This window comes from Cottoperca gobio, chromosome 19 (genome assembly GCF_900634415.1).
Source record: "Cottoperca gobio chromosome 19, fCotGob3.1, whole genome shotgun sequence".
Classification (NCBI taxonomy): Eukaryota; Metazoa; Chordata; class Actinopteri; order Perciformes; family Bovichtidae; genus Cottoperca; species Cottoperca gobio.
Genome location: NC_041373.1, coordinates 19,914,364 through 19,929,954, shown reverse-complemented (window position 1 = coordinate 19,929,954; position 15,591 = coordinate 19,914,364). Strand labels below are relative to the sequence as shown.

At 39.2% G+C, this 15,591-nt stretch overlaps 2 protein-coding genes across 4 annotated transcripts in view; both read right to left on the bottom strand.

Annotated features, from left to right (window-relative positions):
- fdxr (ferredoxin reductase) overlaps positions 1-7,507 on the bottom strand; it is a 12,784-nt gene extending 5,277 nt beyond the window's left edge. The window contains exons 1-7 of one of the 2 annotated variants that reach the window (XM_029457138.1): positions 7,139-7,507; positions 5,947-6,038; positions 4,667-4,762; positions 3,423-3,545; positions 3,208-3,321; positions 2,263-2,364; positions 504-611 (exon numbers count right to left, since the gene is read on the bottom strand). In XM_029457138.1, the coding sequence (XP_029312998.1) occupies positions 504-611; positions 2,263-2,364; positions 3,208-3,321; positions 3,423-3,545; positions 4,667-4,762; positions 5,947-6,038; positions 7,139-7,220 (717 nt within the window). In that variant the 5' untranslated portion in view covers positions 7,221-7,507. The remainder of the gene's footprint in view (positions 1-503; positions 612-2,262; positions 2,365-3,207; positions 3,322-3,422; positions 3,546-4,666; positions 4,763-5,946; positions 6,039-7,138) is intronic. The other variant, XM_029457139.1, reaches the window with a different exon arrangement.
- A 909-nt stretch (positions 7,508-8,416) lies between these two features.
- On the bottom strand, positions 8,417-12,390 carry LOC115024717 (uncharacterized). Of its 2 annotated transcripts, none has more exons than XM_029456507.1 (4): positions 12,197-12,390; positions 9,756-10,119; positions 9,536-9,660; positions 8,417-9,197 (listed from the first exon to the last, which is right to left on the bottom strand). In XM_029456507.1, exons 1-4 carry the CDS (start codon positions 12,270-12,272, stop codon positions 9,148-9,150), a joined length of 615 nt encoding a protein of 204 aa, XP_029312367.1. In that variant the 5' UTR covers positions 12,273-12,390; the 3' UTR covers positions 8,417-9,147. The 2 variants fall into 2 exon arrangements, with proteins under 2 accessions (XP_029312367.1, XP_029312368.1); XM_029456508.1 differs by having other exon boundaries at positions 12,119-12,389.
- Positions 12,391-15,591: the final 3,201 nt, after the last annotated feature.

Genomic DNA, 15,591 nt, shown 5'->3' with positions numbered 1-15,591 from the left:
GATTCAGTCGCACAATAACACAAACTAAACTGGATCGAGGCAGCGGGAGAGCAGCAGCTCCTCGTTCTGAGAGCTGAAATTACTGTTTTTGTCAAAAGGAGTCTGGTGGCTTTGAAGACACCGTAGATAACGGCTTCAGTTCCCAGTCAGGAAAATCTTTAAAAACAATCATCTGTGAAACTCATGTCGGCCACAAGAGGCTGAAGTTTACCATCAAATGCACTTATTCTGACTAAAAGCGTTCATATTTTCTTCCAGGTGAGTTTTAATTAAATAATAAATACATGACAGTGATGCTACATAACTTAATAATATTCAGATTAAAAGTAAACTGAAGACTGAAGCGTACGGTGGAGTCAGCTGAACCAGGAAGTCGTGGTTTAATGACGGCTGAATTAAAGCGTGAGGTAGTAAAGCAACACAATGACAGTGGAAATGTTTGTCTTGCTTTTAAAAGGTCAATACCAGAAACACTTCTTTGTTCTTTCTCTTTTGATACACACCTTGATTGTGCAAGCGACCTGCGTGGGTCCTCTCCTACCGACAACCAGCACCCTGCGGACCTGGCTCCCAGCCAGCGCCTCCAGGGCCGGCTGGCTGATGTCAGTGTTCTGCAGAAACACAACAGTTTCCTTTTCAGCAACAACATTCTCCCTCCTAGAAACTGCATTGCTAAAAAGGTGCTTATTGAAAGCGATACTTTCCCTGCACTGTCGCCAAGTCGCCTTTATTTATTTCAGTCTGTTCCCGACACACCCAACCGGTTTTATTCCTCTTTTGTTATTTAATCTAATTTATTATTTTGTTTGTATGTTTTAATTTGCTTATATATTTGTAAATACATATGACATATATATACATATATGAGAGTAATAATGAGAAAGGTGTGTTAGATAAAACAGAACTATAACATCACAACTCGTCTTCTTCAGACGAGAGGAAGCATGAGAACATGAGAGTGTGTGTGTGTAACTGTGTGTGTAGATGTAAACTCTCCACAGCTACATTACATAACGCCTCATGTACATATTAAACACTTGTGAATATAAACTGTGTTGATGTGAGTCATGAAGTGGGGAAGCTTCATGATATCTGTTAGTTACATGTTTGACCCTGTTCACCTGTAGTGTGTACAACATGTCTGTTCACCTGTAGTGTGTACAACATGTATGACTCTGTTCACCTGTAGTGTGTACAACATGTATGACTCTGTTCACCTGTAGTGTGTACAACATGTATGACTCTGTTCACCTGTAGTGTGTACAACATGTATGACTCTGTTCACCTGTAGTGTGTACAACATGTATGACTCTGTTCACCTGTAGTGTGTACAACATGTATGACTCTGTTCACCTGTAGTGTGTACAACATGTATGACTCTGTTCACCTGTAGTGTGTACAACATGTATGACTCTGTTCACCTGTAGTGTGTACAACATGTATGACCCTGTTCACCTGTAGTGTGTACAACATGTATGACCCTGTTCACCTGTAGTGTGTACAACATGTATGACTCTGTTCACCTGTAGTGTGTACAACATGTATGACCCTGTTCACCTGTAGTGTGTACAACATGTATGACCCTGTTCACCTGTAGTGTGTACAACATGTATGACTCTGTTCACCTGTAGTGTGTACAACATGTATGACTCTGTTCACCTGTAGTGTGTACAACATGTATGACTCTGTTCACCTGTAGTGTGTACAACATGTATGACCCTGTTCACCTGTAGTGTGTACAACATGTATGACTCTGTTCACCTGTAGTGTGTACAACATGTATGACTCTGTTCACCTGTAGTGTGTACAACATGTATGACCCTGTTCACCTGTAGTGTGTACAACATGTATGACTCTGTTCACCTGTAGTGTGTACAACATGTATGACTCTGTTCACCTGTAGTGTGTACAACATGTATGAATGTTACAATACATATCTTTAAAGGAGCTTTTCTCTAAAGGAGCTTTTTCTCACACTCTTCAGCAGAAGTCTCCACTTCAGTAGCACTTACATACACCAAACTTTCCACTTTCATTCCTCTCTATATTCTGAAGCTTTGTGCAGAGGGCTTTGTTCACATGTCACTCACAGCTCATGTTATACACGCTACACTCACTACATGCAGGAGATGCACAGAGTTCTGTGTGTTGACAGGATTTAGTGATTTATGGAGTGATACAAAGACAGATCCAGAATCTGTACAAACCTTTGACTATGTGAACAACATGAAACACTATTTTAAATAACCAAGGATTACTCGCCTTTAAGAAGTCAATGGGGGACAACAGGACTCTTGCTACATCCAAGGCCACGTTGCCTTGTCCCAGAATGACGGCGGTTTCACAGCTGAGGTCTGGACTCAGCTGAGTGGAAAAGATATTAGAGAGAAACTGAAATTAGGAAGTAGAAAGGAAGTCGGTCCTAGTTTTACTGTTCAAATTCATTTGCTTTTTATTGTGTTGTAAAAAAGTTTCATGTCAATAAAATTACATTTTAAGATACATGTTATGATTTTATTGAATCTTAAATGCCTAATAATAATAAAAAGTCTCATGGTGCGTTCACACGGAGCTTAACCGCGGCATCATTTGTGATTTTACCTTCATCAACCACGGCCGAACCAATCACAAACATCAACCGGCGGCACACAGCTCAGTGAAGTTCACCGGGCTGTGTTCACGGTCTCTAGAAAGTCACACGTCAGCTGAATTAATCTTGTTTACTACAGCGGTATGAACACAAAATTAACAGATTTAATTGCAATAAACGTATCAAAAGGAAGCCAAAATAAGTACATAGTGATGCCGATTATTAAAAAGTCTGACTTAATGCTTTGTCAGGTCTGACCGCAAGACGACACGCAAACAACTTTTAAAATGCTTGTTTTCTGAATGGAGTTTGGTTCGATCAGGGCTAAGCTAATATTGTAGCTCCATCAACACTCAAAATATGTCATTTGGGCAAAAATACAGCAGCGACTTTATTATTACTATATATTTATATATACTATTATTATTATTATTATTATTATTATACGAGCGTCATGCAGATTTTTCAACTCACGAAAATACGTGTCCGTGTGAACGCACCATTAAAGTGCAGATATTTAGTAGTGAGATTGCTAATTTTACAACAAAATCCTGCAAAATGACTTGGGAGGCTTGCTAAAGTTTAAAAAGGAGGAAAGAGGGATGAACAAGGAAAACCTCTCTGCAGCTGGGCAGCCCGTTGTACCAGCCCACAAAGTCTTTAGCAGCGTACACACCGGCCAAGTCTTCTCCCGGTACTCCCATACTCCTGTTCCCCTCTGCACCGTAACTCTACAAACAATGCAAAAGGATGCTGATGCACACATCTTGAGAACACTTCTTCTTAAAGGCGATTCCACTGCGCAGACGTGATGTTTCTGTCATGTTCTCACCAGTACGACTGCATGGTAAGCCTCCTGCAGCTCTGCGACGCTCACATCCTTCCCCACATTCACATTTCCAAAGAAACTACAGCGTGAGTGTTTGGCTGTCTGTGTGAAAGTGTTGATGACGTTCTGAGGAGAAAAAGATCACAATTATTAAACCTAAAATGAGTCAAGTTGCAGTTAACGGCCATGTCTGTCCAAACATGTGATGACCTTTGACCAGCAAACTCCGAGTCCAAGAGGACGTTTGAAGAAACACCCAGCAGGCGTTCTTCACACATCGCGTTTACGAAAATAGGACAAACAGACAAAGTTACTTTGCTGCTGAAAACGTAAAAACATTATGAGTCTTAGGAAACGTAGAAACCATGTTTGTGATGTGCGACTGCTAGTAATAAATACTGGCTCTCTATCTAAATGCCAAATGTGAACTTAAGCACTTTTCTGGGACAGTAATGTTAGCTCAGGTTGTTGCTCTGATAACTTAAAATCCAGACATGTAGGAGGTTTTCACCGAGAGCCTGAATTATCCACAGAGATCTCCTCCTCCACAAAACAAACATACTTAGTGATTAAAACAAGTACAAACACTGAATAAAGCAGTTTCACGTTAAAAATCAGAGTTCTACCAGTGGACACTGGGCGCAGCGGCTACGAGCTAAAGGCTAACGTCAAATATAGAGTTAAAAAGCACCAAGATGTAAAAAGTGAAAAACTGGACAAAAAGTGAATTTGCTCAAAGGGGATGCAACGGCATACAGGAGACCAGATGAGACTTAACAAAACATAAAACATGGAAATGTTTCATATTATACTATGAAGCGCATCATCTCTCCATGCACTCCTTCCTCACAGAGCTTGTTTTGATTGTTTCCGTATTGCATCACCTCATGTGGTCACACACTCCCACGTGTTCGCTTTAAATATCTTCTTTGTTTACACTAAGAAGTGACCGTTTGTTCTTTTCCATTATACGTGCCAGGGAATTTTACACACGCTCGACAGTTTGTCAGGTTTTAACAGGGGAAACTTTCATCACGCTACGCAACGACTTTAAGAAACAGGTTCTTCTCAGGAATGGGACCGATTATCTTGTTGTGTAAACGAGCCAAGTGTTGCCTCAGACATGCCTGAAGCTGAGCGTAAATGATCACTTTCAATCTCATGGCATTATGAACCCTGCGTTATGAACAGCGTACCACACATCCTGCAGACAAAAGGTTCTCTAACATATATTTAGGATCAAGGACCTTGACTTCAGGATGATCAGGGGCCACTCCGAACCGGACCAGTCCAAAGGGGACGGGCAGCCGCTCATAAATGTCCACCTCAACATCTGGACGGGCCTGTTGGACAGAAAGAAAAGACAATACGTGGATAATACGTGATAAGGCCGAGACCATTTAGGATTCAACGTTTTGTTTTTAGCCATGTTAGCGGTTTAGCTCAAAGTCTCGTTATCCAATAAACTCTGTTGAATTTGATGCGATTAAAGATATAAAGAATATCAGGACAGGTTCATTTCAGGTCCTCAGCTAAATATGCTAATTTACTAAATACAAAAGTTATACACAAGTTAAACTTTAAAAATGGAACCTGTGAAAGATAATTACTGTTGGAAATGTAACAATAAAGTAAGTGCTGTCCTTCCTTTGTCTTAACTCTTTCATGTGCGCTGATTTACAAAAGTCTTGGTTTGAAAAAGTGAATAAAAGGTTTAAATTACCACAAACATAAATCATCACAGAGCAACGTGGCAGCTTCTACAATGAACAAGGCCGAAGCTTTAAAGTGGAAATGCAGCAACACAAAGCCCTGCAGCTCATTTCCTGCTTCACCTCTGTGGTCGCAAGCATGAGTAACGGCAAGGCACCAGCTTAAGTACACAAGGGGGTGTGTGTGTGTGTGTGTGTGTGTGTGTGTGTGTGTGTGTGTGTGTGTGTGTGTGTGTGTGTGTGTGTGTGTGTGTGTGTGTGTGTGTGTGTGTGTGTGTGTGTGTGTGTGTGTGTGTGTGTTTTCTTAGACTTTGATTATGTGTTTAAGGTGAGCTTGAAGGTTGAAATGTTAAAACTACAAGCAGACGATATTTGGGGCCAGAGGTTTTTGTCCCGTCAGTTTAAAGACGAGAATATTCTAGAAACTAAAAACAGGAACGTTTTGTTTTACACTTTAATGTTTATTTACACAGTAGAAGAGTGTTTTCCATCTTCATCAATAAACATAATAATGATAACAGCAGGAGAGTAAAACACAACAGGATCTTAATATCTGTATATCCATCGTATAAAGATTTAACTAAATATATTTGTATCTGTTTACACTGTCGTTAACTTTATTGGGTGATTGTTGGAAATGTTTCTCCAGAATCTTTTCTAAATAACAATATGTCAATATCACATTATTTATTACAATCTAATGTATCAGTACATTACTTTATTTACATTTCATAACACTTTCTACTTCACTACATTTATGTTATCTTAGTGGAGTAATGATTAGTCGATCCGTGGATAACCAGAACAGGAAGTACCTTGATCAAATGCTGCGCGGTGTAGAAACCTGCCGGTCCGCTTCCTACGATGCACACCTTTGTACTGCAAGCCTTTCCACGCCCGGTTACACCTGCAGGATCAGTAAACTTTTATTTATTAGAGCCAAAGTGTTTATATAGTCCAGGTTTGTAAGTACAAGTGCCTGATATGGAAACCGTGTATATTATAAATAAAGCACATTGTAAATGTATTACAAGGTAAAAGACAATAAAGGTTTCTTTAATACTCCAGGTGAACCGTTTATCTTATTAGAAGATCAGATAAATGCATTAAGACATTTCACTTCATTTAAATTAAATTAAAGGTTAATTCCATAATTATTTTGGGTAAATATTATATTTAACTTTAAATAGTTTTTCTTGTCACTCAATTTTGTTTTAACTAAACTAAGGTTGCAAGAAATAATTGTGTATATCAATATATATTTAGTTTCTTAATGTTTTGATTGTTTGTTTTCGATTCTTAATTTATGCAAAGTAAGAAATTACAGTTTATCTGTATATTTCTATATATATTTTCATATAAATCCCCCATTTTTTAAATTGTATTTATGTTTTGATATTTTATAATATTTATATTGTAATATTTTAAACCGTATGTCTGTAAACTCTTTCATCAGGTTTACTACACCTTTTCAAAAATCAAATTCAAGCACTTTTAAGGCATTTCAAGGTGCATTTTCAAGCTTTTCCTGTTACCAGTGTCCACTACAGCTTGTTTCAGAAAGACTAAGTTAAGCATTAAGACATCATCCTTCATTTGCCCCACAATGGGGAAATGTGCAGGGTTACAGCAGCAAAGGGACAGACAATATAATATACTAAATAAATATAATAAGTAAGTCAGTTAAAAAACAATATAGGAAAAGGATTCAAATGATTGCACATATGATAGTGTACAAAATATTAATACTGCACATGAATGAATGAATTGGGAGTTTTGGTATGTACAATATTACATTTTTCTGATAAAAGTGATGCTTGGTACATTTGGTATATATGCCGAATTACTGAGTGAAGTCACCTTATTAAAAGGTGTCTAATCTTTTTTAAGCAAGTATGTAGCATTATCGAACAGCAACTTAGACAAATAATAATGGACTACTTTTTAAACTGGGTTTGGCGCAAGTTGCATTAACGGCTACACATTAAGCATTAAGTTGTGCCTCACCATTATGAAGTCGACTTATCCATGAACTTCTTCCTGAAGTCCACAACTTAGAACCGGAAGACAGCATTTTATGGCCGCTCATCGTCTTTAAAATCAAGAAATAGTTAAACCCACTGTGTTGATTTCCAGGTTTTTAATAAGCAGCTAAACATTCCTGCCTCTGCTTTGGACAGAGAGCAAAAGCCACGGTGAGAAACCCCGTTAATCTTTCCTGCGTTCTCAAGTAGCTAACTGAAGCTAACAACTAACTACATTAACGCGTGTCTCTATTATACTTTAATATGAACTTTATCACTACAGTTTTATCATCAAAACAGACTGTTTTCAAGGCTACACCGTGTGTGTAACACCTGGAACAATCCGTGTGGAACACCCACCATTCAGTACGTAAGTTCCACAGGAAGAATGTCCACTTTTTATTAAATGTTGCGATAAGATTGTACAAACAGCCATATTATTTGAAATAATAAAAAAGAAATATACTAATAATTATTATTAATATTATTATGGAATATGTTGGTGACGGACTTCTTCAGAAAAACACTTTTTAAAGTAAAAAATAGATCAAATAGATTTACCTTCGATAATAATAACATGTGTTGTTTTGAAGAATATATAATTCTCAAAGTCTTTCCAAAATATTATACAATATGGGCAACCATAAAACAGATGAATTGGAATTGGATGTAATTGGATGTTTATACATTTCTAAAGTTCTTAAACAGAACGGCCTAAGGATGCAAAATGAATGTCAGTGTGTACTTCACACCTTTAGATACCTGTGTGTTTGTGTGTTTACGTCTAGATGACAAAATGCTATTGCAAAATGCATATGTCCTGCACGCAGAAAGAGTTTCTTTATTAATACTATCAGTGCGTATTTGGTGCGTCGTGTGCTTATTCATACTATTGTTTGTGTGTACTTTACACATAATAAACTAACTGGCTAATAAACTACATTTTTAAAAGAGTTTTGCAAGAGATGTATAACATTTTGCTGGTTTGCTGTAAGGTTTTGGGTTTAGTGTGTATAGTTTTGCAAAGATAGCCAATCATTTCAAAGATAGTGCCTAACGTTGGCCCATCAGATGTTTTTTTAGTTAAAAGCTAAATTAAAATAAATGAAAAAAGAAAAGTAAATACAATTATAATATAAATCATAAGAAATGCATTTTTTATGGGAGGTAAAAATGTAAGATTTATTTTTTTATAATCTGAACATGGCGGCAGGAAGTCAGTTTGGTGAGAGTGTGTTGAGAAAACAAAAAGAGGCAGAGACAGTGGCACACGGACAAAATGCCTTTCAATGAATTCTACTTGTGATATTAGAACAATCATTTACAATGAAATAAAATACAATAGATTTCTGCTCTTGGACCCACCATTAAGTTTCAGTTTGGACACTGCTGGTCTAAGCAAAGAGAAAAGAATGTAATATTCAACACATATTTCCTAATACGTCTGTTGGTGCATCTACTTATAATATCTTCACCATTTATATAAAGAGTGCACACACATCTCGGTTGTGCAGTTAACTTTCAATACTAAAACATATGTAATTTGGAGGCAGATGTTCTCGTCTTGTTCCAGGATGAAGATGTAGTTGTGGGAATTGTTAAAATCGTTTTTAGGCTCTTCAAAGGAACAGCAAAATGATTTAATGCACATATCAGACAGAAAAGATCAAACTCTATTCATGAGACACAAAGGAAACAGAATAAATGCAACATATATAGAATAACTAACTGCTTTTTTCACACGCAGCGCACCTGTACACGCCACATGAGCCAGGATGTGGTGGCTCAATCACTTTTCTGCAAGCAAAACACAATTTGTGTATTATAGAGGAAATGGAAAGCACAGAAAGAGATTTCCTGGGCGACGAAGCTGCTGACTCAAAATCAATCCCTTGAATGTACCGTTGGTGTTACAGAATGCCCCTGAAGTCCAAAGTATTTACAGATGTGACTAAGTAGGGACTGTGTTGAGGACAGACGTGCTGAGGCCTGTCAGGTCTGGGTGGTTTTACAGCTCTGGCCGGTCTGAAGCTCTTTGTAAACTGCAGAACACAAAAGAAAAACACAATCATTTGAACGGTGTTGTCTTTGCAGGATAATGACAGCAAGTCCAATTGTCTTATTCTTTATTTGTTCAAGCTCTCTCAATATATTAATACATAATTAGTCTTCAAGCTTTAATCATTTGTTATCTTTTTATCCTTGGTGTTTATTTTATTGACTTTTATTTATTTCTTTTCAACATTTCTTTGTTATAATTTTGAGTCTTGCAAAATTGTATCTATTTCTTTGAGTTGTATTTGTCTGTGGTGTTTAAATCTTTCTCCGTGCAGCACTTTGAGTGTTTGTATGAAAGGTGCTGTAAAGGAAAGTGAATTACTCGTTTGCATTTCCGGATCCATATTCCAATTAAGAGGAACACTATGACGGCGAAAGCTGTCGCAATGAAGGCAATCAAGATGAAATTCAAAACGTGGTCGCTGCATTGTTCCTGTGGATCTCCGTCTGTGAGGGGAAGTAGCAGAGGAAGAACGTTAAAGGGAGACAGGTGAACAGGGTCGAAGCCTTTTGTTTTTATAACTCAAATAAATGATGTTCACCTGCCACAATAATAACGGTGCCATTGCTGGGTATTTTTTCGAGTTGCAACAGTGTGTGACATGTAGCTCCAGCTGCAGAAGTACAGGCCCGTGTCCTCCAGCCCCAGCAGAGACAGCCGTAAGATGAAGCCACAGCCCTCCTCCGTGTGCCGGTCTGCAGCTACATGAATTCGGCCTTTAAACTCTTGAGCTGTCGTGTTCTTGATCAACGTTCCGTTTTTCAAATCCAGGTACACAACGTCCGGTTTACCATGAAAACTCCTCTGCAGGGTTAAACCCATCGGGTTGGACAAAGACGTGGAGCATCTGATCTCAGCAGATGAGTTGACCCTCATCCGACAGAGGGACATGGGATCTTGAGAAACTGTCAAAATAAAGTAATTTTTAATGATCAATTCAGGGAATCCATGAAGAAGCTTAAGAACAATTTTGATGGTAATTGTACTTTCAGTGAAATGTTGTTCACTCGGCTACGTTCATCGGACTCGTTACCTTTTAGAAGTTTTACTTAAAAAAACATGATAAGCTGACATTTGAAATGCACAGGCCCCTCCCCCCTCTCGTATTAGGGACTGTTGCAAAAACGAATCAGCTGTTACACATCATAGTTAAAAGTAAGAAGATTTGTTAAAACACAGAAAGAAGAAATGCCACCAAAGAAGTTTGGAAGTTTTATTTTTGGTCGTATTTGTCGCTGCATGGACACCAAGAAGGCTGCTTCATGCAGCTGTGGGTGTGGGGGTTGGTCCCGAGTCACCTTCCATTTAAATTATGACTTTATTATACAAGTACTGGTGGACTGGAGAAGTTTACCTCCTAACCTCTTCTGAGGTTTCCTTTAGCAAAGCACCAAACCACCTGACGACCACGGCAGCCCCCTCACTCCATAATGCATGTGTGTGCGTGTGTGTGAGTGCGTGTGCATGTGCATGTGTGTGTTTGCATGTGTGTGCGTGTGTGTGCATGTGTTTGCATGTGTGTGTGTGCATGTGTGTGTGTGTGCGTGTGTGTGCATGTGTTTGCATGTGTGTGTGTGCATGTGTGTGTGTGTGCATGTGTGTGCGTGTGTGTGTGCATGTGTGTGCATGTGTTTGCATGTGTGTGTGTGCATGTGTGTGTGTGCATGTGTGTGCGTGTGTGTGTGCATGTGTTTGCATGTGTGTGCATGTGTTTGCATGGGTGTGTGTGCATGTGTGTGCATGTGTGTGCATGTGTGTGTGTGTGTGTGTGTGCATGTGTGTGAATGTGTGTGCATAATAATATTATATATATTATATAATATATATATTATATATAATAATATTATATATATTATATAATATATATATTATATATAATAATATTATATATATTATATAATATATATAATATTATTATATATATTATATAATATTAGAGAAAAGTCTTTTTAATTAATACAAAGTTGGAGGAACCAAGGGACTAATATTGTTGCCGTAGGGGTGACTCGAAATCTAAAGGTACACATAACCTGGTACGTGATGTGATGTGATGTGATGCGATGCGATGTGATGCGACGCGATGCGATGCGATGAGATGCGATGCGATGTGATGTGATGTGATGTGATGCGATGCGATGTGATGCGACGCGATGCGATGCGATGAGATGCGATGCGATGTGATGCGACGCGATGCGATGCGATGAGATGCGATGCGATGTGATGTGATTCGATGTGATGCGATGCGATGCGATGCGATGTGATGTGATTCGATGTGATGCGATGCGATGCGATGCGATGCGATGCGATGTGATGTGATGCGATGCGATGTGATGTGATGCGATGCGATGTGATGTGATTCGATGTGATGCGATGCGATGCGATGCGATGCGATGCGATGTGATGTGATGCGATGTGATGTGATGCGATGCGATGTGATGTGGCATTAAAGTGCTGTATGTGAAGCGTTGCACTTCTTCTGCTCCGCTGCAGCTCAGAAGCAGTTTTTGTGCTTTTGTTGCATTACATTTAAATATAACTTTAGTTGCGTTGAAGAACCAGATTTGGGTTCATGGTGCTTTTGCTTTCGTGAAGTGTGAGAAGTATCTGAAGACTTCGTCCACCACAGTTCATCATCATCATAATGCATTCAAAGAAACGTATCTTTATGATGTACGTGTGATATTATTTTATTCATCTATGTATTTATTTGTTATTTGTATTTTTTCTGCAGAAATAGTACTGCTACTTTTGATGCTGTAAGTACACGTTGCTGATGAAATAACGTTTAACTAAGCACGCTTTTAAATACTTTGTTGTATTAAAGACTCAATACGGATTGTACTACTTTTACATTCACTGCACAACCAGGGGGAGGCTGCTGACAAACAGGAAGCGATGACTCACCTTTCAAGATATCTTCATTGTCTTGGATCTTAAATTAAACACAGTTTTCCCTCCTTTCCCTCTGTCACACACACTCACCTGTCCAGGTGCTGAGCAGAACCTCAGCAGGTATGCAGAGTAAGCCCAACACGCAGCTCCACCACTGGGCCTTCATCCCTCACGCTGGGCTGCAGGCGGGCTACCACCACAGACGCAGAGCCAGACTGACAGGCTGACTGCCACAGTGTGGTGTACAAAGGAAATGTGACTCTTAGTCTCTGTGTGTGTGTATGTGTGTGTGTGTGTGTGTGTGTGTGCATTAGATCAAAGCATCAGTAAAGAGGTAACCTACAGTATACCCAGCCTACATCGATCCCTCCTCTCACACGATACAACAACACATCGACTTTTGATTCGTTCTGTTGTCGTGGATATGTATCGCTCACAACATTGTGGTATGAAACAGAGAGGAATCAATAAAGCACAGACACAGATATAGTTGATTAATTATTATTTTAATGACAATAACAAACAATAATAATGAGAACACTACCTGCTTCCAAGCACAACCGCGTAGTGTCCCAACTCACAAAGAGACTCTGAACCTTATATTTGAGTTCTTAATGAACACACACACCTTGTCTCCCAAGCATACGTTGAGGCACATATGATCATGACACCAACATAATCTAAAACAGAAGGTCACTTCCTCATGATCATTAACAGGTTCCCTTAACTTCTTTAGAGCATGGAGTCCATGTCAGTCATGTCAAGTTATGCACATATGGCATGGGTCACACTCAGGGCTACATAGGTCATACATTGCAAACTTAATAAATAAGTTATTTAAATAATTAATAACAAATATTTTAACACTTTACTTGTTTTTATTGTAGAATTAATTGAGTGACATGAAAGGCTTCGTATTGCTTTTCTAGAAAGTAAGTTTATTACTTTAATTGACAGGGACAGTGCATATTAATAACAGTTCTGTTCACCAGAAAGGCCCCGGGCAAGCAATAGTTAAAAACACAGAAAATACAATCAACGGGTAAAAGCAGTGAAACAAAACCCAGAGACCGAGTCTGCACTACAGAGACTTAAACAGCTGTTATAACACAATGTCAGGTGAACTACAGATATTATGTGCAGTGACTATGATAAGTAGGAGCAGCTCGTACACTAAGCACAGTAATGACATAAACCAACACGAGACGTACACCGCCTGATAAGTGCTAATGTTTGCAAAGCCTGGGAACTATGACTAAACATGTGCGCATTAAATCAGTCAAATCAATATATTTACATGGCTCAATCTGTACAAAGACCTCAAAGAACTCCAGTAGAAAGATGCACAAAGCTACATACTCACGGAGCATTGAAAGAAGTCCCTCAAAGACACACGTACCAACAAAGAAGAGACTCAAAACAACTACAAATGAAACAAACTATAACTACAAAGAGACCAAAACGATTACAAAGAGGCTGAACAAGTGCAAAGGGAGCGTCTCCTGTTCCTGTGTAGAGGATGCTGTGGGGCCTTTTGCATGTCCGTGGCCAGGGGCCCATTGGCTCATAATCCGCCCATGACTACACCGCCAGCAGTGGTGAGGAATAAATTAACAACACACACACACACACCGACACACACACAAACACACAAACACACACACACACACACAGATGCTAAAACCACAATTTCAGTATTTGTCACACAATCAGCAAGTCTTCCCTCCACGCTGCAGCGTAACCGAAGTCTCCTTCAGTCGTTTCCATCTTGATTCGTTTAATTATTGTCTTTCTAAACAGGAAAATGCCTAAAGCCACGGCGGTGACGAGAACAACCAAGGTCACGGTAACAACGGTGAGCTTTTCAGGCTTTTCAGGCTTTTCAGGCTTTTCAGGCTCGACACCTGAAAAAAAAAAGAGAACTTATCTTAACATGTACGAACAACACTTTCAAGTTATAGAAATGGATGATAATGATGCACAAACAGTTGTTAATAGACTTAAGGACACTGGACTCACTGCGGATGACTTGTATAAAAACAGATGTTTTAAGGATACCACAGTGTGTCTTGACTGTAATGCTGTAATTATCCGACTCCATGATATTTGAGATGGTCAATGACACATAAGTCCGATAATCCCATTCGCAGATGTAATTCCTCGAGCCGCTGTCACAAGGTATTGTGCCATCTGTGTTGTTCCAGATATATCGTTCACCTGTACAGCCCTTTTCAAAGGAATACTCAATAGTACAGTTTATGGTGTTTATTGTCCCCGCTTCTTCAGCAACCTTTGTGTTGTTGCACTTCAGTGTCCCTACAAGATGAGAATACAAAAGGGTGCTAAGTTATATGATTTTACAATATACACATAAATACATATAGTATATTTATTGCAAAATAACATACCCTCAGCTGATATGGCACAGCTTTGTAGAAGAGCAGCAGCGTAGAGCAGAGTCGAGCACAACCACAGGCCGGACATCTTGGAAGTTTCACTGTCGGCAGAATCTGGAAAACATCAAAAATCTAAAGTAAAAACAAGACGCAGCTGATACTGTGTTACAGCCAGGTGTCTATGAGGTCCGCAGTCAGTGTATTACTTACAGTCGATGCAGTTTGTAGAAGGGTTAGGTGAACAGGGTCATACATGTTTGTACACACTACAGGTGAACAGCGTCATACATGTTGTACACACTACAGGTGAACAGAGTCATACATGTTGTACACACTACAGGTGAACTAGCGTCATACATGTTGTACCACACTACAGGTGAACAGGGTCATACATGTTGTACACACTACAGGTGAACAGCGTCATACATGTTGGTACACACTACAGGTGAACAGGGTCATACATGTTGTACACACTACAGGTGAACAGAGGGTCATACATGTTGTACACACTACAGGTGAACAGAGTCATACATGTTGTACACACTACAGGTGAACAGGGTCATACATGTTGTACACACTACAGGTGAACAGGGTCATACATGTTGTACACACTACAGGTATGTGTACACTACAGGTAGGTCATACATGTTGTACACACTACAGGTGAACAGAGTCATACATGTTGTACACACTACAGGTGAACAGGGTCATACATGTTGTACACACTACAGGTGAACAGAGTCATACATGTTGTACACACTACAGGTGAACAGAGTCAACATGTTGTACACACTACAGGTGAACAGAGTCATACATGTTGTACACACTACAGGTGAACAGAGTCATACATGTTGTACACACTACAGGTGAACAGAGTCATACATGTTGTACACACTACAGGTGAACAGAGTCATACATGTTGTACACACTACAGGTGAACAGAGTCATACATGTTGTACACACTACAGGTGAACAGAGTCATACATGTTGTACACACTACAGGTGAACAGAGTCATACATGTTGTACACACTACAGGTGAACAGAGTCATACATGTTGTACACACTACAGGTGAACAGAGTCATACATG